At 38.9% G+C, this 21400-nt stretch overlaps 1 protein-coding gene across 1 annotated transcript in view; it reads left to right on the forward strand.

The window, feature by feature from the left end:
- tmtc2b (transmembrane O-mannosyltransferase targeting cadherins 2b) overlaps positions 1–21400 on the forward strand; it is an 86314-nt gene that overhangs the window by 52504 nt on the left and 12410 nt on the right. Inside the window, exons 3-8 of the mRNA XM_077568841.1 lie at positions 7560–8403; positions 10995–11109; positions 12374–12459; positions 13741–13925; positions 15015–15093; positions 19512–19633. Of these exons, the coding sequence (XP_077424967.1) occupies positions 7560–8403; positions 10995–11109; positions 12374–12459; positions 13741–13925; positions 15015–15093; positions 19512–19633 (1431 nt within the window). The remainder of the gene's footprint in view (positions 1–7559; positions 8404–10994; positions 11110–12373; positions 12460–13740; positions 13926–15014; positions 15094–19511; positions 19634–21400) is intronic.

Consider the following 21400-nt stretch of genomic DNA (forward strand, 5'->3'; position numbering starts at 1 on the left):
AGCTGCATCACAGTCAAATTGTGACATTAAGTACAAACCCATACATGCACAGAAACACTGCAGTCACTAAATGGCAAAAAAAATGACATAAAGCTTGATCAAGTATTATCCAGCAAGCACCACACAACTAGTACTTGATTAATAAAACATGTTATTTTACTTCTGTAGCATATTTCTATGTAAAGAAAACATATCTGGTTTCTTGTCCATGGCACCACACAGAAGGCCCCCGCCTTGTTAAAAAGGAGCAACACCAAATGCAGACATAACAAATTGTGGTGCCAGCACATCTGGGAGCTCTTCTCCAATCTGCCGGTTCTCTGCGGCCAAATGGGTATAGAAGTAAGTTATCATGTCTTGGTGTAAGGCCAAGGTGGCATGGAGACGTGTCGGCTCACTAAAAACTCTGCTACCACAATTTGAAACGTTTCACATTTCCCATTTGGTCTCCTTGACTGATTTTGTGTCGGCAGGCTTTTAGTTTTTGATCTTTGTGGTCACCTTTGAGTTATCATCTCATACTGAGAACTACAAATGTAACCGCTTCTTGGCATTACTTTTATGATGAATATCATGCGCGTTGCTGGTCAGCTTAATCAACAACAAATGCTATGGTAGAAAAAATGTGTGGTCGACCATTACATGACACTCACTAGTTAAGTAATTTTATCTGTGCAGATGTGAAGTGACATCCCCCTATAATCTGTCTGCCTGGCCTTGTCGTGCTGCTCTTTGCGTGTTTTGAGGAGCTTACATGCTCGCTAAAACCAGCAGTACAACTGGCCTCATCTCCCGAAAGCTTAGTAATGATGTGGAACCGTGCGCAGAGCAGCAGAGTGTTGTTGGAACGTGGCAGCCCAGCGCAGCCTTTCGGAAGCAGAAACGTAAACATTGTACTTGTATTATCCTCTCAGGGCTCAAGTGTCGATGCATTTTGTTTGCTTTTGGTTCTATAACGCCCTCGATTTATGACGAAAGTCAGTCAGAGTGTAGCAGTAAAGATAAAACACTTCTCCAAAACACTCCCATACCTCAGCATCTTATCGCAGCTGATTTGCAGCTTGGTTACGTCTTCTGGGCTCTCACGGGACAAATAAATATGGGAACAGTGAGAACAGAAATTGGAACAGTCCGCTTACTTTTAAATACTGTGGTTTGAACGCAATAAAATCATCTTAAAGTGTTAATAGTGCTCAGATTAGTAATTGTTGGGTTTTCTAATGTCATTGTGTTCTTTTATTCAATAATTTTGACTCTGCAGACTTTTTTGATCATGATCAGTGGTTTATAGTATGTGGCATTTTTTTTGTCTTAATATTCCGAATCAGCAACTCAAATTAGTGCCAGAGCTGAATTTGACCAATTTCCTGTAACTGTTTTCACTGTCAGAAAATTGTGGCTGTTTTTACATTAGACCACAGTTCAAATATGCATTGGACTGTTTCCTTTAAAAAGATTACATTTAAAATAGGCTTAATCCTGTCGTACTAGTTCAGCACATCATTTCAATGTGGTTCTGTGCTTTTTGTGTGGTCTTTTCTTAGATGTGTTTGCAACCCACTTAACAAAAGTTGGTGTCTACCCAAATTGGATATAAATAGTTGACAAAAGCAAGACCGCCACAATGCTTTTGTATTACAGACGCTCCCCATCTTACGAACGAGTTACGTTCCGGACGATCGTTCGTAAGGTGAATTTGTTCGTAAGTTACTTCAGTGCTATATTTTGTATTATAATTTATGTTTAAAGCCTATATAAGTATATTGAAGGTTTACATAAGTATGTTTAAGGCTTGTACAAGTAACCTGCATTGGTTTGTACTGAAAAAAACTTAATAAAATGGAGAGAATACGTACAGTACTGTACTGTACTCCGTATGTTAGAGAGAGAGAGCGAGACACACACACACAGTATGTACATGTACGTAATAAGATAAATAAAATGAAGTTTAACTTACTTTTGGAAGATGTACTCGATGCTTAAGGAGATGATGGAGGAGGAGGAAGAGGAGGATTTTATATCATGAGAGATTCTTCGTCGTCGCTGGAATCGGCTTCAAAAGTTATTTCCTGCTTCATGGGGACCGGCATTTCTTCCTCCTCCTCCTCGCCACGTTGCTCAGCCTCCAATGAGCTCTCACAGCGCCAAGCGTCGGTATTAGCGGCGGAAAGAAGCACTACGCGCAATACAAAATCTAACTTACAGCATTTCTTTCCAAACATTTTTCGACATACTGTACGCGCAGAAATGTTCGTATGTACCGTTGTTCGCAACTCGAATGTTCGTAAGTAGGGGAGCGTCTGTATTTAGAGAAGCATGTGAATTTCAGCAGGGTGAGATGTATTCACTAACCATTGACTTGTCTTTGAAATGCAAACAACACACACCTGTAGGAACAAAGAAATATGCAGCATTAGACAATTGTAAGTTTACATGTCAAGTAAAAACTTGACTGAAAAATGGACCCATGAGCCGAATTAGTCATAGCCTATATCATGGGTGGCCTCGAGAGCCACTATCCAGCCTATTTTCCATGTCACCCTCCTTCAGCGCAGCTGAATCTAATGATCAGTTCACCAGCAAGCTTTGTAGAAGCCTGATAATTAGTGGAGAGAAACATGGAAAACAGGCTGGATGGTCGCTCTTGAGGACCGAACTTAGCCACCCCTGGCCTACATTTTCTTGAAACAAAGTAAATATATGTAACATTTTTAATGTATTATTTTTCAGTTAAAAAAATAATGGCATCAATTACTGCATATTAATACATTTAATACATACAGTGCATTATTACAGCCCATAGGCAGGCAAGATTTAAAAAACAAAACCCCAAAGTGGACTACGGGTCCGGGCTGTACTTTGCCCAAGCCGGATATAAGTTATTATTCGTAAGGTTGAGCTTCTACTATTATATTGATATATATGATTATTTTCATTACTAATGATCATTTATTTACAATGGACAATGTTAGAAGTAGTTTAATTATTGGTGTGTCGAGCAAATGGCTAGTTTGACTCTAGGTCTTGAGCTTCGATTAGACAAATGTGTTGCTTTGTTGCATTATTGGTCCGACTGAGCACTTGAATTATTAGCTTTGGCATTCCATTGCAGCCAGTTTCATTGTAGAGCGTCAGTTTGAATTTCAAAACCTTTCAAAATTCATCCTTTTTTTTATTTTTTATGTTTGCCTTGATTAAATGTAATCATGGCAAAATAAATGTTCTGTGATTGTAGCCTGAGGAGCATAAAACATTTATGGAGCCCTAAACCAGGGTTATCAAGCTTCATCTTGAAAATGAGACATGTTGGCAATATGACTGGCCAATCATATAAAAGAATGTTTGAAGAGGTTGAGTTGAAGTTAGGCCAAGAAAGGCTAGTCGCAATGTTTGAAAAGAGCTGGATCCCGTGTTGCTTCAATCATTATGGTTAATAAAAATCTGACCAGCAGTATGAGCTGACATGTTTTTACAAGAATCGAATCAGTATATCAGTGTCTTGGGACTATCATACTTCCCAAATTGTTTGATTTCATTTTTAATGCATTTGGTTGGCCTGTGGTTGGTACTTTAATATGTACTATATTATTTTCATATTGAATACAAAAGGTTTCAACCTAATTGAACATATTTTGTGGTGCCACCACTAATGGCATGTACATTGTGTTTTTTACCCTTTAGATGCAATAAATGTCATTTGTTCTTATGCCACCAAAAAGTGCCTTACTATACGGTAAATGAGACCTTTTTCCGTCGTTGAGTTCAATCTATCGGCCTTTCCTATCAGCTGACTTTTGGGTTTCCTGATGGGTTCACATAGGTTAAAAGCTCTGATCACAACCAGTGTCAGCCAAGTCCTCCGTGCTGTTTGACCCTGTGACCACTCCCCCCATGTGGTCCAAAAGTCATGCTCTTGACTGTTAAGGTAAACTAAGCTTGAAGGGCTTTATAAGGTTGTCTCCCTTACTACGACTACAACCGCTGTGCAGTTTATCTTAACTACGTATTAAAGTGAGATGATGGATGATTTGTTATTCATGGTGATTCCAGCCGCTAAATTGGAATCCGATTTGAACGAGAAGCAGTTATTGTACATTAAATTAAGCTTTACTACTAAGTTAAGCTACAATAAATGGACTAAAATAAAACACATTATATAGCCCACAATAATGTGACCAAACGTTCTTTTGCCCCGACATACCCACTTTTTTACATCCTGGGGGTTTAGAAATTCATAAAAATGCCCGTTTTTTCATTGTTTTTCACGGGACCAATTACCATGTGTTGAATTTGATTGACGGTTTGCGCGACAAATGTGAAACGGAGTAGTACACCGTGTTGTTACCGCGACTAGTAGATTGCGAGGCGTTAATTTGGGGTGGGGGGTAGTTTTTTTTGTGTGCGTGTTATTGTTATATATTTAAGTTGTTGCTTTTTTAAACAAAAAAAGGAAGCTAGCTTTTTACTTACTTCATTTCCTGAGCGTTCAAATAAGGTCCTGAGCTGTGTCAGTTGCCCAAAAGTTTAGCTCACTGGTCACACATTGCGCTCCCAAACCAGAGTGATAGTGGTGCGGGTTATATCATTCTTCGTCATCTAGGGCAGGTGTCAGCAGGACAATCGGTAAATAACATCTAACAGAAGAAATGCATTTGAGGTTTAGAACCTTCTGAGGAAATGTAGCTTCTGTGGACGTTACTGCATTTTGTGATCCTAAAAAAAAGTAGCTTCACTGCTAACCTTACATTTCAATGTAGAAAACAGCAGCACTGCTACCGCGGAAAATTAGCAAGGCGCTACTTGTAAAGGTGCTACTGCTCAAAACTGTTGTACAGACAATCATTTTGAAACACCTCTTGTACGGAAGCTATTAAAATGCGGGTGTATCTAATATTGAGGTTCGTGAGTGTGCATGTTAAACTTAAGCTATGACAGTTACAGCAGCCAACAATTCACTTAAATCCCGGTATCGGATATCACTTTTTGTAAACCCTGAGCCAGATGGTGCTAATTTGCATTAAGTAGTATGGGTATGAAACCATTGGGCTTTTCTTATCTTGTCTCGACTGCAAGTAATCATGTTTTTACACCTAAATGACTTTACAGTTTGATGTTACAAGCTACAAGAGATAAGAGGAAAATAGCAGAGAGATTGACCGAGGCTTTGTGGTTCTCGGACCACAAGCTTGAATGGTTACTTGATCCAACAGTAAAAGAGCAATGACACGTGTGGCGCAGAGTCATCCATCAAATACTTGGAGGGATTTAGTCTGTCGAGTAGTCTTGGGGAATTGTGAGTTGAGAGTTTCTGCAGCACCCTAAGCTCATTTTCCCTTCTGTTACAAGTCTATTATTGTGAGAAAAGGGGCATGATGGAAGAGACAGTGAAGACAATTGATCTGAGTGATGATGAAGAGGATTGGACAGGTCAGACATACCTCATCGTCTCATAGAGTTCTGTCTGAGGTGTACGTCAGTCCGATGGGGCTGGTTTCGGTGGGCCGTCTGGCGTGTGATGGATTGGTATTTAAATGACGCTACAGCGAGCCAGTTTGTGCGCCCATAGAATACTTCTAATTCATTAAATTTGTGTGTACTTTGAGAAAAGAACTTTCAGATTGATTTTGCTTCTCAGTCATTTCAATGTAATGAGTGTGTTTATTGAAAAAAGGCAGGCACAGGCTCAAACGGCTTCTGTAATTAGGTCGTTTTGCATTTTAAGACTATTTTATTCACATGCCTTACAATGGGCAAATTGTTTCAATTCTGAACTGATTCTGAATAAAATAGACTTTACAGGTCTATAATAAGATTACAGACTGAAATGCCTTTGTTATCAAGAAAAATAGAGATAAAGACGTGACATGAATTCTAAAATATGCATTCAAAAAGGTTGATGTTTATTCCATAGGGATTCTAGGATGGGTGGTAATTCAAAAGGCGATATTTCCTTGTATCTGGTGAGGGTTCATGCTAATCCTATTAAAAACAGTACTAGTATGTCCTTTTGAGATTTTTCTTCTCTTTTTTTTTTAAATCGTCTGGGCATTCAATGATAGATGTAGCAACTTCAGAACTTTTTACCTGCAGCCACTGTATGCAAGTTTTGCATCATATAAGGACTTAAAAACCTTTGCCTGGGCTACAAAAGTATCATGAAAACCCCAAAAAGAGCCTTGTAAATCCCTCTGGATCCCCCTGAAGCAATGATTGGGGTGTAATAACAGCCAGCAAGTCTCTCCAGTAAAGTCTGCGCAGAATTTAACCCCTGGGCCTCACCGACCACTTCAATGCACTTCCTGTATTTTTCGGAGCTCCTGCTTGAGTAGAAAAGTGGTCCTACTACTTTTTCATCTTTTTTTTTCTCCGTCAGCCGTTGGGTTAAAGCCAATCCTCATGGTGTTGTACTATTAATGTACTATAGGGATATGTTTCTATTCAGTCTGTCATGCTGTGTTTTTGACAGTGACTCGAATTACAGAGAAATATATGTTATTGCCTAAGATATTGAACCGTGTAGCCATCTAGGTGAAGACTAATATCCTTTGTTACGTCTTTTTTTTTCTCTCTTCCAAAAACAGAATTTTTTTCATCAAAGTATTTGTACATTTTCATCTGCTGTACTGGATCTATTTTATATAACCACATGTTGAAGAAGCAGCAGAGGTATTTTGATTGTTTAGTTATTTTAGCTGAGACAACTCAAACCGTATGAATGTTCAACCAGTTCAATAGTAGCCTCCTTTTTTTCCTCCTGTGTTCCTCGTTCAATTTCCTGTGGTCTTCATTTTGATTTCCGTCTCTTTGCATTGGCGGCGATGATGAGCAGATAGCAGAAATTCTTCTATCAGATATGCTCTTTCACTCTCTGTTGTGTTATGTAGCCTTAGATTTGAGAGGAAATCAATATTTCTTTTAAAGTTGAGTTTTTTTCTTAAGGTTTGCGAGGCATGTTTTTATCCTACAAAAGGCCGGGATTTCACATCAGGTAATCTGAGACTGGTCTGTAAATGCATCTGTGCTGCATTTGGTAAGGCTTTAAAATGGAGAATATTACACAAATGACCACAGTACACATTTTCTCAGGCTGTTTCATCTTTTCCTAAAAAAATCTGAGATTTCAAATGGATGGGTTATGTATCAAATTGTTTAATTAGCAGTACAAGTTATTGTACTGAATATATAAAATTACTATAACGAATTTAGTGCAAGTTTATTTAACCAGGTCATTTATTTAACACAGGTTCAGGGAATGATAGATCACAACAAGATTTGCAGAAGAACTACAGTAGTAAAAAAACTAATGTTCTGATTAAAGTCATGTCCTCTACATCACATAATAACTCATACTGATATTATCATGATCATATTGTCTTCATTAAGTGATGAAAGGTCTTTGTTTAATCTCCCAAACCAGTCTTCAAAGTAATTACAAAGTCCCAAACTAAATAAAGTATAAAAAGCATTAAACTCCATCTTGTGTTAAATTTGCAGCATATTATGTGGCACAGCTGCTTTGTTTTCTCTTTGTTTGATCGTTTGTGTCGTTTGTCTTTCAGAGAAATAACGTCCAGCTGCTGCTGAATGTATTTCTGTTGGCAGCCTGGGGCACGACCCTGTTGGCCTGCCGCTTGTACTGGATGGGTAACAAGCCTCCAAACTTCTCCAACTCAGACAACCCAGCAGCTGACTCCCCCTCCCTCCTCACCAGGACACTAACTTTTCTCTACCTGCCTGCCATCAACTTTTGGCTTCTCCTCTGCCCCGTCACACTCAGCTTTGATTGGTCCATGGACACGCTACCTTTGATCAAGAGCCTCGCTGATTGGAGGAATGCTCATACGTTCGTCTTCTATTTGGGATTTTTGCTGCTGGCTTGGGTCAGTGTGTGGAAGCAGCCAAGAACCAAGGGCAACAAGGACAGTAATGGTAAAGCTCATTTGTTTACTAATGGAAAGAACGGAAACAGCAATGGGCACAGTTACCAAAATCATGAACATATGAACAACTCTTGCATGACCACTCACATTAATAGTCTGCAGAATGGTACCAAAAAGCTCCATGAGAGCAGGACATCGCTGCCCACCACAGAAAATGTCGTGGTGTTCTCCCTTGGCCTTTTAGCTATCCCTTTCCTCCCTGCTACAAACCTCTTTTTCTATGTAGGATTTGTGGTAGCAGAACGAGTACTCTACATTCCCAGCATGGGATTTTGCCTGCTGGTCGCTGTGGGGTTGAGGTCTATGTACGTCCGACTGCAAAAGAGATCCTCAAGGACCTTATTGGTTTACTGCAGTGCGGCGGTAATTTTGCTTTTTAGTGTTAAGACTGTTTTGAGGAATCGGGACTGGGAGAATGAAGAGATGCTCTACAAGTCGGGGATTTCTGTCAATCCTGCTAAAGGTAAGTCGCTTGTACACTGGTGCACATGAAAGCTGCTTCTTTAGTCAACATTTTAACAATCTTAATCTGATCAAGATTGCCTCTTTAAATGCCGAGTGAAGAAAGTCAAGACTATTCAGTTCAATTCAGATTATTCTTGCATGTATTCGCTGAAATAGATTGAAGATCAGACAGGAGTGGACAAAGAATCAAATTGCTGTTACACATTGTCAAGTCAATTCAAAGTAGACTACACAGAAGGAAAACACATGGAAGCTGTTTTAAAATCTTTGTCCTCTTTTACCTTTTTGTACTGTTATAATTTTACCAGATATTATTAGTGCCTGTCAGCCACCATCAACTTAATTTTTAGGTGCAATGTTGTTAATGAGCTGAAATTTAACATTATCTATTCTAGGGTGACCATAATTTGATTTAAAAAAAAAAAGAAGATACTCAGCCTGGCCTCAATATACTTAAATAATACTCAAAGATGACTCGCAACGAAATTTGCATATGCCACTGATAGTAGCTTGCCTCCACTGCCTAGAAACGTCCAGGCCAAAGCAAATCCGTCGGATTAATCCGTATGCCTCCTTTGTATGGGTAGGATATAAAGCAAAAAACATAACTCTCTTTTGAAGTCTTTCTTACTTGACGAATAAATAATGACACGATGTGCCCAACCTTTTTTTGCCCCAAGATCTAGTTTGAAAGATCTTTTCAGCGGTGGTGAAAGACAGATGAATGAACGGGATGTCATATTGCTTGCATCAATATTATATTGCATTATAAACTCATATTCCATCCCATTTCAGCAACAGTTTTCACTGGCACTCCCGTATCATAACAAAGCATTCTATCGCTTGTAGCTGTCCTAACCAGGTTCCTGACCACCAATCATGTTCTCGTCATACGTCATAGGTTACATACCCGCGCAAAGTGTCAGTGAAATTTAATGCATGTTAATCGGTCCCGTGAAAAACAAAAACTGACTTTTTCATGAATTTAGAGGGCGAGAACTTGGACCGCCAGAAAGGATGTAAAAACTGGAAATGTTCGAGCAAATACGGACATTTGGTCACACTACATAATCACGTGGTGGAGCCTCATATAGTTTGGCCAAAAATCGAATTATGTCCAGCACTGGAACCTCAGGAATAATTGTAATTAAATGGAGAGAACAAATTGTTAATACTTGAAAAATGTGTGCATGGACATCAGAATCAAAATCATCTTTATTGGCCAAGTATGTAAAAGCACACAAGTAAAAACAAAATTAATGATTAATTAGATTAATGTTGCAAGCATGTTTGTTTTTTTGTTTTTTTATGACATGCACGATGTCTCTTTGTCTGCTGCTGCGCTAAATAATGCAAAGTAAAGCTGTTTCAAAATGTATTTTCTTCATCAGTGCACCTCACCACAGAATATGGAAGTTGTTTAATTTGAACTCAGTGGCCTGGAAGAATATTGAAACTGGTGTAAATATCTCCTTCCCAAGGTCTATCTTCATTTTCAGAACTTGCGTTCAAACAAATGCAGCTGAGTGTTCTTTTTGCACTTCGCATTCTGTGTTTTTTTTTAACGTGACAAGTTGCCCTCTTTCACTTGGAAGGGCACAACTGCCATGGCACTACTTCATAACTGGCGCCTTCAACAGGAATTCAAATATTCAACAGCCCTTACATTGAAGGCCAACAGGCACCGATTTCTGTCCAAATCATTGCTCTAATCGCCACTTAAAAGGGAAGCAGGGCTGCGACGCATGAGGCAACAGCAGGATACATTGTGTTAGCTAATTTCCCTTTCAAATATTACACCAGAGCTGAGGCATGACAGGCTGTTTGTTTTGGCCAACCATCAACCGATCAGAGCAGAAGGTGCATTCACGTTCATTCGAGCTCGGGAATACAACCTCAAAGAAAATATCTCAATTGTCTGAACTGTGGAACGTAAAGTTACACTAGCGGAGCTTCATTTAAACGTCAAAACAAGTGTACGACTGAAGTCACAAAGGAGTCAGACAAGCTTGCAAGTGCTATTATATTTTTCTACTAAATATTCTGCAGGGATCATGGTTAGTAGAAATTGAATTATCACATTGCACAAAGGCATGCTGCATTGAATCCCGGTTGCGGTGCTTTTTGAAAATAACCTACTAAGAATATTTTAAAGACTCTTCAAACTAATGTGACAGTACAGTTCATATGTATCTTAAATTGTTCCACATGCACTTTCTAGCTCATATTTTTCTCAAGATTGATTTTATAGAAGAGCTTCTTTTCTTCCTACATTCATTGCTAATGCCATTAGTAGTTAAATGGCTCAGTGGTGGTCTCCTTTTCAAACACACTCTCGCAGCAATGAGTGGTGGTTTCTGGCACAAAGCTCTCCCAGTGTGTTATCCCTCAGCCCCGTAGAGCAGCTGCAGCAGGACAACATCCTTTTAACAGGCTAAAAGCACTCAACCCACCAGCTTGGAGTGGCTGTGGATAAGAAAAGAAAAAAATATTTACTTTGTCATCTATTCGTGAAGAGATTTCAAAGTTGTCATTCGTGAATATTGTGACACACGTCGCCATTAACATTCTCTTTTTGGGATGTGTCAGCATGGGGCAACCTGGGAAATGTCCTGAAGAGCCAGGGCAAGATGGAGGAGGCAGAACAGGCATACAGAAACGCGCTCTATTACCGCAGCAACATGGCCGACATGCTGTATAACCTGTAAGTGTGATTTTTATTTTAAAATCAGTTTGTGTGTTAGTGTTTTTGTTCTCCCATGAAATAAAATAGTTGTTTACATTTATTAGTTGAATTCATTAGTGTGATACTTTTCAAACAATTAGTGTCACTCGCATGCATGCACAAACAGTAATGACACCCCCACCACCTAAAAAATGCAAGTCTTGCGTCTACATACATGGTGGACACGCTTGCATGATGTGCTGAAAAACGTGTATTCCTACCAAATACAATATATACAAAATTGTAGTGATTTTTTTCTGTACAAAATCCTAGGTGAATTACCTTGAGAAAGCATCTCCACCAATTAGCTCTGTGTCAGCTCGATCAAATGGAAGAGCTCCCCTCCTACTAGTTCCATTGATCACAAATTTATTCCCATAGGAGGCATCTTCCTACCTCAGTACTATATTCTCAGTGGTGCTCTTTATCTGACAGTTATAAGTGTTGTGCTGGAGCCGAACATCCACACCCAATAATGACGGAATAGTTACTGTAGAGGTCTGTGGTTTTCTTAAGATCTACAGATAAAGAACCCCTTATTTGTTTGTGTAAATTCGGATAAAATTGCTGATAGCGTTTTTGTTTTGTTTTGTTTTTTTACAAGCATAATACAATTAATTCCATCAAAGCAAATTGTAGTCACTCTATTACTAACATTTTACATAATTCTACATAAAGCAGAAAATAGCCAGCTAACAAACAGTAACAATGTATTTTCTGTTTTGTATTTGCTCCCCTTGACCCCAGAATAAAAAAATGTTAACGTTCTGTCATCTTATGTGAACCGGGAAGAGACTTGCAAACTTCCATAATAGGGATGGGAATATTAATTTGATCATTAGCAACACTAACTTGGGTGGAACTGATTGATGTGTAATGGTATCTTGAAGCAACTGATTAATCGTGTCTTTAAGCAAGCATTAGTCATTACTTGACTGCACTACTTTGCAGTCTAAAGAAGTACCATATGCCTTCAACTCAACTGAACTTCACTCACTATGTTACGCTGTGGTCATCCATCCCCGATATGGACGGCAAAAGCAAACAAAATCTGTGCTTAATTTTTTTCCACTTAGAGAGTTCAAGAGTTCAACTTTGATCAATGTGTAGCATGATAGTTTTTGGATAAAAGACATTTTCTTTTTGTTACTAACTGCTTGTATTCTTTTCCTATGATCACGTTATTTGAAAACATCTCCACCGTTTGTGTTTCTTGCAATTCATTGTCATTTTGATGTTGCAGTGGTTTGCTGCTTCAGGAGAGCAACAAGTTCTCAGAGGCACTTCACTACTATAAGCTGGCCATTGGGAGCCGGCCAACTCTAGCCTGTAAGTACAGCTTCTCCCGCCCGGTATTGACAATCTCCAGCTCTTGTGGTTGTGGCTGCGCTGTGTCCAAGCAACAGTGAACACAGGCTGTGGTTATGTGAGGCCATGTGAGGAATAGGAGGCAAAGGGCAGCAGGGCTACAGCTGGTGCTTTCAATTGAACAAGCAAACACATGATGTCATCTAATGTATGATTAATTCTGTAAGGAAGTTCTTTTCCGTGCTTGACTTGTTTTGGATTTTTGTCTCCACAGTTTAACTGTTTTTCTTTAAATTTGATTTCCCACAAGGTGTTCAGCAGGCTCACTTTGTGATGATTACAAATGACTCCCAGTTTTACCAGAATAAATTAGCTCCCCATTGTTCTAGCCATCGGTCAATGACTGATGAACAGAAAATCTGTTCCTTCTGTCCTGATGTAATTAAAGATCTAATCAGGATCACAGTTGGACTAGAACATTTCAATTCAGTGTGCAATTATCTCATCCGTTAGCTGATAGCAGAGGTAATCAATTAGCCAGAGCAGCAGACATATTGAAGGCAACGGGAGAATGTTATTGTCTTTTCAATTACTCACTACCTAATAACAACAAAGGTAGAGCAAAAATGTTCCCTCTCTTATTATTATTTTACATGACTGTCATTTAATATTAAAGTACAATTAATTTCTGTCACAAGGCTGCTTGAATTATTTGATGCAATAAACAAAAATTCCAGACAGAATAACAATACAAATGGGAGTTTGATCAACCATGCATCTGTTCAATTGTACCACTTCCAGGTCGATATGCCAAATCCAATTAATGCAGCCCAAATGCCAGACTTGACAGGGTTTTCTTCCAGTCCACAGAGACGTGTCTCGAACTGAATATTGATTACTGTATTTGCTTGTGCTATTGGTATAAATAAATGGATGAATAAATAAATAAATCTCTTAGGGCCTGTTTTACAGGTCAGCCACAAAGCATAACAAAGATGATGTGCTCATCGAGGTACACTGTAATCTGTATATTGTATATTATGATTGCGTCATTGTCCTATATTAGAAATAATTTTACACACATGGGTTTTACTGCACAGACTGTGTTGCGTGAAATAATCTAGTGAAAGTCCTACAAGAGTCACATAGTCTGGGAATAAATGAATGTGTATTTTTTTAAATATCATTTTACACACTGTTTCACCTCAACAATCGTCAAACCTGCACTAATTAGCGCCACTTTTCGTACCATTCATCTTAGAAACTGAATACCTTTTGTGCTGTCTTTTTTTTCCCATCCAGCTGCCTACTTGAATACAGGCATCATCCTAATGAATCAGGGTCGCCTGGAGGAGTCCAAGCGCACCTTTCTAACCTGCGCCGACATCCCGGACGAGAACCTGAAGGACCCTCACGCCCACAAGAGCTCGGTCACCAGCTGCCTGTACAACTTGGGGAAGCAGCTTCATGAGCAGGGACAACAAGAGGTGATGCTTTAATACTGCTTTTTGAAATTACACTGACCTACCACGCCGTTAGCTTGTCTCACTAAATACACAGGCTATATTACAAATGATGTCTTTAAAAGAAATAGCTCAGTTTTTTTAAGGCCAATCCTCTTCTCTTAAAGCTACAAACGTTTTCATAATTCTGCTGTAGGATAAAATGACTCTAATATTAGCAATGCTTCAAAGCGACTCTGAAGCACTTTCTTTTTGTTTATACTGATTAATATTGTGTTTGTGGAATATGAGTTGAGCAGCAAAATCCACCTGTTTTTATCCATCCCAGGCATGGACCTCAAGCTATATGAATGGACTGTTGGCCCCCAGCTCATGAATAGCATTCGACTCTGATAATGGAGCCAAGCGTTATTAAAATGCATAATATGTAAAGCATTCAATTAGCAAAAACAATTAGGCAAAATAACATTTTATATTATATTTTTGTAATTCTTAAGGGGAAGAAAAAGAAATACATGGTCTTTACATGCAAGTGGCAAAATCAAATCTAGGCAGCAGCTAAAGTAACTCTTGGGGGGATGTGTTCTGTGCATATTTTCTATAATTGCCTTTGTGGAAGGCTACATTTTAAGCAGATAAACCTGAGGCTGTTTTGAAGCACTCCATTATGTTTTCAAACCCTTGAAGACCTGAGTAGCTATGGTTCCAATTCTGCACATTACCACTGTGCAGGAGCAGCGGTGCTGCTGGTTGAACTGGGAATAAAGCAGGAGTCTCTGCAGATTGCATTTCACTCTAGAGAAAGAGAGCTGGCTGAAATCTGACCTCTTGACCACAACATTAGCTTCAGCAGTAAACCGGCTCCAGATCCTTTGACCATTTAATTTGCGGGGAACTCCGAGGTGAATCGCTTCTGCCATACACAGGATGTGAAACCACACTCCGGCCGTCTTAATAACCGTGACATTGTGGACAGACCCTTCCTTCCTCCTCAGCTCTGTATCAACCAGCCTCCAAGCACCCCCCCCACCCCCCCATGCCCAATTCCACACTTTGTATTGACGGCAGCCAAACATCCCACACCTTCTTTTCTTCTATGTGTGTCATTCATAGGAGGCCCTCTCTATCTTTAAACAAGCAATACAGAAGATGCCAAGGCAATTTGCACCGCAGAGCCTCTACAACATGATGGGTAAGAAATTATTTTTGTTTTGACGCCGAAAGCATCGCAGCTGTTGTTTTTCATCTTGGGGGGAAAAAAACACTGCAGGACCGAGACTAAGAGGTTATATTTGGGAGGATTTCGCCTGGCTATAACTCTTACCAAGTACATTTATTTGAACACAATGTTGTTATTGTGAAGCCCCTAAAGTTAACTTAAGGACAAACAATTCTGATTCTGAAATATGTCTTGAAAGTCATGCAAATCATGCGTTGAGTTAACAGCTGTCAAGCACAATATCAGCATATTGTGTGAGACGTCAATATACTTTATTCTAGCATTGAACAGACTCTTTGCTGGTCCTATAACATCAACAACTAGAGGCAGTGGTCTCACCAACATTGGACAGACATTTTATTATTTACATTTGTTATATTTTATTTTATGGCAAGAAGCTAGCAAACTCTTGTCACACGCTGCTTTGCAAACAGAGATGCATGCTGTGATATATAGACACTATAGTGGTGACGTATAAAATGTGAATTCAAAAGAATCATGAATCAGAATTGTCGAATTTGAGTGAGAATGAATAGCGTATTATTAATATGCTATAATGTTCACGTTTGGCCGTCAGTTTAATGTAGTAGGGACACATCAGGGCTAAAGGGCAGTCAATGAGTGTTCATGAGCCATGTGTGCGCACCATCCACCCCCCTGCACATCAGCACGAGTTAACTAATCGTCCCCGGCTGTCACTGGCTGCCAGGGCAGCTGAAATGACTCAGAACGTGCAATATGATGTTCAGGGGCGTAGTCAGAATTTTTTTTATTAGGGTGGCCAGGGTGAAACTATGACTCATATAGGGGTGGCCATAAGTTCATACCCGAAATGTCTAAATAAGTGGTTCTTAAACATGCAGCCATATTGTTCGCACACTGATGAGTGGGCTGCATAAAATAATATGTTATGAATTCAATGCATTGGAGCTGTTACAATTGTCAATGAGTTGCTCAGTTACAATTTTTCTGCCACTTGGCGGCAATAAGGCAAATGTCACTTGTACACAATAAGCAGAAAAGGAAACCAAACAGCCAAATTCATGACTAAGTATTAAAAAAAAAAACATTGTTGATTTTGCACACATTTATTTGTTCAAAACACTGAACATTAAACAGACAAATGAATAAATAACAAAAACAAGTCAATTATACCTTTTCATGGACTAGCATAGCACTAACATAGGCTGACATTCAGGCAACATGACAATACACACCCGCAGATGCGACACAGTTGTTTGTTGATTTAAAAAATATATATACATTGAAGGTTTATAATAATAAACTTGGGTTTGTGCGAATGCCACATGAGTAAGCTCCGAAATGTTTTTGGAATTATGTTTCTATCTGCTTCAGGAGCTGAGATATCAATTATTTAGTAGGCATTGACAATATTGTTAAATATCCAGGATATCTAGGATCCAGGGGGGGAGGCAGGCGTGGGGGAGGCCAGGGGGCCACCACGTGCCTCCGCCATTGATGATGTTTCACCCGCTGGAGTTACTACAGCTTCAGTAGTGGAAAGGTGTTTCAGTCTTTGGGAGAATGAAGTCATTGGACAGGGGACTGGACTGGATTGTGTATAATGTCACAAATTTATAACATCATCTTGATTATAAATGTCTAAAAGTTTTAGATTTAGGAATGTGGATGATTGGGTGATTTTATGTTGTTGTGATTAGACAGTGGTACATTTGAAAACAATGCTGAACAGAAGTTGAATGATTTCAACTACATCAACCAGCCGTCTCGTTAGCTTACAGCTTCAGAGCAGATGCTGCAGGCTCGGGTTGCTCCCTCGCCTCCCTTTTTTCTCTCTCTCTTCCTGCCTCCCCCTTCTCCCCTTCTATCAAAAGCCAACTCCTCGAGGTCTGCGGGCCAGACTTAGTAGTGCCATTTGTTGGTGAGATGCAATTTGACTTGAGCTACTGCGATGATGTCAAAATGTCGATGAAAGCTCAATTTGCCGTGAAGCGGCAGATTTCTAACAAGGACTTGAACTATTTTCTTTTCGGCACATTACTGTTGTTTCCCGCTGGAGCTGAATTTGCACAAGTGGCACACCTGCTCATAACTATTTTCACCTTCATTCCCTGTGCTGCCCTCATCATTCAGTTTGTCAGTCACCAATGAGCAGACCCTTTCATCACATGTACTGTGCTGGACCGACTCCAATGCTCTCTGGTTAGCCCAGGAATTTTCCACTCCATGCCTGATTGGGGCTTTGGATTCCGTGTCACAACTTGGTGGACGCTGATGGTTGTGATGGATGTGTGGAATGGTGAAAACATTCAAGCGGGATAGAAAATGGATGGGTGCATGTTAGAGCTTAAATGAGCTTCTTTCGTGTTAAGCTACTTATGATATTTATCATGTTTGTCGGATTAGCTTGTTGCTATGGCTCAACGCAGATCGCTGACGTCGGGCTAAAAGCCACCTGTGTTACAATAATGTAAATTTTAGATTTGTTTTTACAAGGTTACTATTGCGGGTGTTATTTTTACAAATCATTGATGTATCCAAAGTGTTGAAAAGGGCTTGATTTTTTTGACGATGCAATGTTAATGGTTGAATACCAATACTGATAGCACAAATACTACTTGTACTTTTCATCCTAGTGAAAGCTGTACTAATGCATATTCTATTAAAAACGTGTTTATTTTATTAATTTTTATTATTATTATTTTTTTTTAATTTAATTTATTTAAAAATAATAATAATTTTATAAAGAGAGAGAGACAGCAATGATGATATGTGAAATCGCTAAAATTACCGAATGAACAATACTGAGCTCTTAGGGAAAAAAATGAAAAAATAAAAAAATAAATAAAAAAACGTATGTTTAACATGTAGAGATGTTTTGTTAGTTGTTTTTATGTACTGTATACGTATGCCTTAGCAGCTGTAGTATGGCGTAAAGATAGGAACAGTGACAAAAAGACAAAGCCCTAGAACTGTAATTCAAAAACAGTCACAGGTTGCAATTGATACTTCTCTCTCTGTCCCGCTCCAAAATGTGGCACTATTATTTGTTGAACAGTTGTTACTAACTGCCAAATAAATGAAGGACACGCAGACATGTCAGCATCTTGGAATCAGCTTTCATATCGATAACTTACCTCACATTTTTATCTTTAACAACAAGGTGCTTTGGAAATACTGTTGGTTAAGTCTGCATATTGCTAACTAGGGATGTAACCAGATCCAAACATCATGATATGATATTATCACGATATGAAGGACGCAATATGATAATTATCACGATATTGTGGGGATGTTGGCGATATTAAAAAATATTACAATATTTTTTAAAAAAAATGAGCTCATACAAAAAACACACACACAATATTGTGCTTTTGTACATGACAGCAATGCATATAAACAACCTATGATCGCTAATAACACTCAATATTGAGGAATATGAGGCATTTACTTGCTAATGCACGCACACATTGAGTTCCTACACTTATTGACTCAGGTCAGAAGCATATTATGTTCCCCTTCATCTGACCATTAGCGTAGATTTTAACTTTTTTAACAGATGTGCTGCTTTTAATATCGTGACATGACACGACAACGATATTGTGGCAGCTTTAATTTTTTTATATTATATATATAATATATATAATATTTTTTTTTATATTGCCATTATCGCTACGTCGCTATTGCTAACACATATTAGCTTTTCTAACTTATCACAAATGTAAATCATTACATCATCGCACCACCCCACGTGGGCCCGCTAATTCACGAAATGTGTGTGTCACCTGTTGCTTATCATACCTTCTTATCAGTGCAAGGATTAGTCGTAATCCCTGCAGAATTAAAGTGTCCCTCCAATTCCAGTTGTTTGGCAGTGGGTAAAAAACTGAGCAGCTGCATATGCAAACCATGTCAAAAGCTCAAGTGAAGTGTTAACACCTGGGATACGCAAAGCCTCCTTCCTCGAATGCGTTGGGGACTGCGTTGTGTAGAATTACCGTGCAATGTTGTCAAATTCTTGCAATAATACAGGCGTCACCTGATGGCTTTGGCGGAGATGTCATTGTTTTTCCAGGTGTGGGCAGGCTCAGGGTCAGATGTGCTGGTGTCAAATGATGTCTGGCACATCAGGCAGGGTGAGATAGAGCTTAATGTACACTACTCAAATCACACACTGCAATGTTGTGCTTACAAGAATCGAAAACATTTGGGAGGTGAGGCTAGGTATGACTGTAGAATTTTGAATAAAGTTTGGAATTTTTGGGCCCAATTGTGCCAGATCTTAAATCTCAGGATCAGAGTTTGTTTTTCCCTCCTGGAAATCTATAGCAGTGCCAGCGGGCAGATGTGTGATTTCTTAACCTTTGACAGCTTGAACCCTGACCCGATCTCTCCCTTTGCCCTCACAGGAGAGGCCTATATGAGACTAAACAAACTGACTGAAGCTGAACACTGGTACCGAGAGTCCCTGCGAGCCAAGCCGGACCACATTCCTGCACACCTCACCTATGGAAAACTGCTGGCTATGACAGTAAGCCTTCTGCCTCCATTCTTTTGTTTGGCCTTTAAAGCCACGATTATGTTACTTCTGAAGGGAAACATGACAAATGGTGCCTCTCATGAGTGAAGTCATAAGCAAAAATAACTGAACACAATACACACAGGGGGGTTCCGCGGACCAAATATTTCCCTGACGCTTTTGCTACAACTTACAAGATAAATATTTCCAGAGACTGGAATTCATTTCAAAACCCTTCCCTGTTTCATTATTTATCTTCCTGGACAATACATAATGAATTACATGTGGATAATGGCACATCATTGTCATTTGGTGCAGTCTTAATTTATTGAAACGGCGGCTTCACAATTTATCTTTCTGGCTTTTTCGAACCTTTTGTATTCATGAGTCATTTACATCCTCCTTTTCCTCCCTCTTTTAGCTCACTGATGTTATCTCAGCCTCTTCAACCGTTTACTGATAGTGTGTTGGACAGGAAGTAAAGGAATCAAAGAGCGCTTCTTGTCAGTTATGAATAGTGATAGACCAATTAGCGGCTGGGTCGATTATCACCGCCGAAATTCAGCATTTTGACGAATATCGGCATCAGCCTTTTTGAAGAATCATACAGCAGATAACAGATTCATTTAAAACTGTGTTAACTTCAGAAAACTACTGTATTTATTGAAATGTTCAGTTAACTTTTCAAGAGATGCTGCTGACCTGAGGAACTCTCTGCACCTTCTGTTTTTGTTTGAAATTAAAACTAAGATAAGTAAAATATATCAGATATTTAGAAATTTTCAAAAGCCTTTTTTTTTTTACTGTATTAAACAAAACTATTTACTGTTTTTTTTTCAGTCTTTTTTTTGTTTCTACTTTTTAAGACATGCTAATGACCCTAGGAGGAACTTTTTGTTAAAAATTTAAAACAGACAGTCACTAAGATTAAAAAAAATAAAATTTTGTGCAAAATTTCAATTTTGACATTATTTGACAATATTTTCCCTTTAGTGAAAATGAATATTGGTTCCAAATATTGGTTATCAGCCTCCTTGGTTACTAATCAGCATCGGTATCGACAAAGAAAAAAACATATGTTTGTCTCTAGTTATGAAAATAGAATTTTCTGATTTAATGCCATTTTCCAGGCTACTAAATCTTGTTGCTACTGCTACTTACCGGTAATTAAAAAATTATAGAGCACTGTGGCAATCGGCGTTAAAGGGTTGATTCTCCATTGTGACAAAATATGCTAATAATTGAGTGTAGAATCTGTGTACTTTTTTTATTAAGTGGTGAGCACCATATTTTCTTCCATACTTGATGACCCAGCAATCCCATACAGTATAAAAGCCACGGTCAAATAAATGTACCGGTAGCCAGACAATATAAGAGGAACAAAATCAATCCATTTTCTGTCTCCAATTTTCACAAGTGACAGGAGCATTGTCAAAATAGAGTAGTTCAAGCAGAAAAAGGACAGTCACAATAAAAATAAGTCAAGTACGAGTAGGATTTTCTCCTCACCGCCATCCCTCCTCCACAGTCCAAGCCTCTAATGAAAGAACATAATTGTGTACTAAAACCCAGTGCAATGGGATCTGGATTTCTTCTGGAGAACTAAACACCCCCTGACGCTGTCATTTCTTATTTTCCCTTACAAACAATGTCATCCATGATTTAATATCTTTCTCTAATTATGAACTTTTAAAAACTGGTTTCAATTGTGTGTTTATTCCCATCAAATGTATTCAAATCCATCTATTCGTTTTCATATACAGTCACGGATCAGCTGGA

The sequence above is a fragment of the Vanacampus margaritifer genome, chromosome 6 (assembly GCF_051991255.1).
Source record: "Vanacampus margaritifer isolate UIUO_Vmar chromosome 6, RoL_Vmar_1.0, whole genome shotgun sequence".
Lineage (NCBI taxonomy): Eukaryota > Metazoa > Chordata > Actinopteri > Syngnathiformes > Syngnathidae > Vanacampus > Vanacampus margaritifer.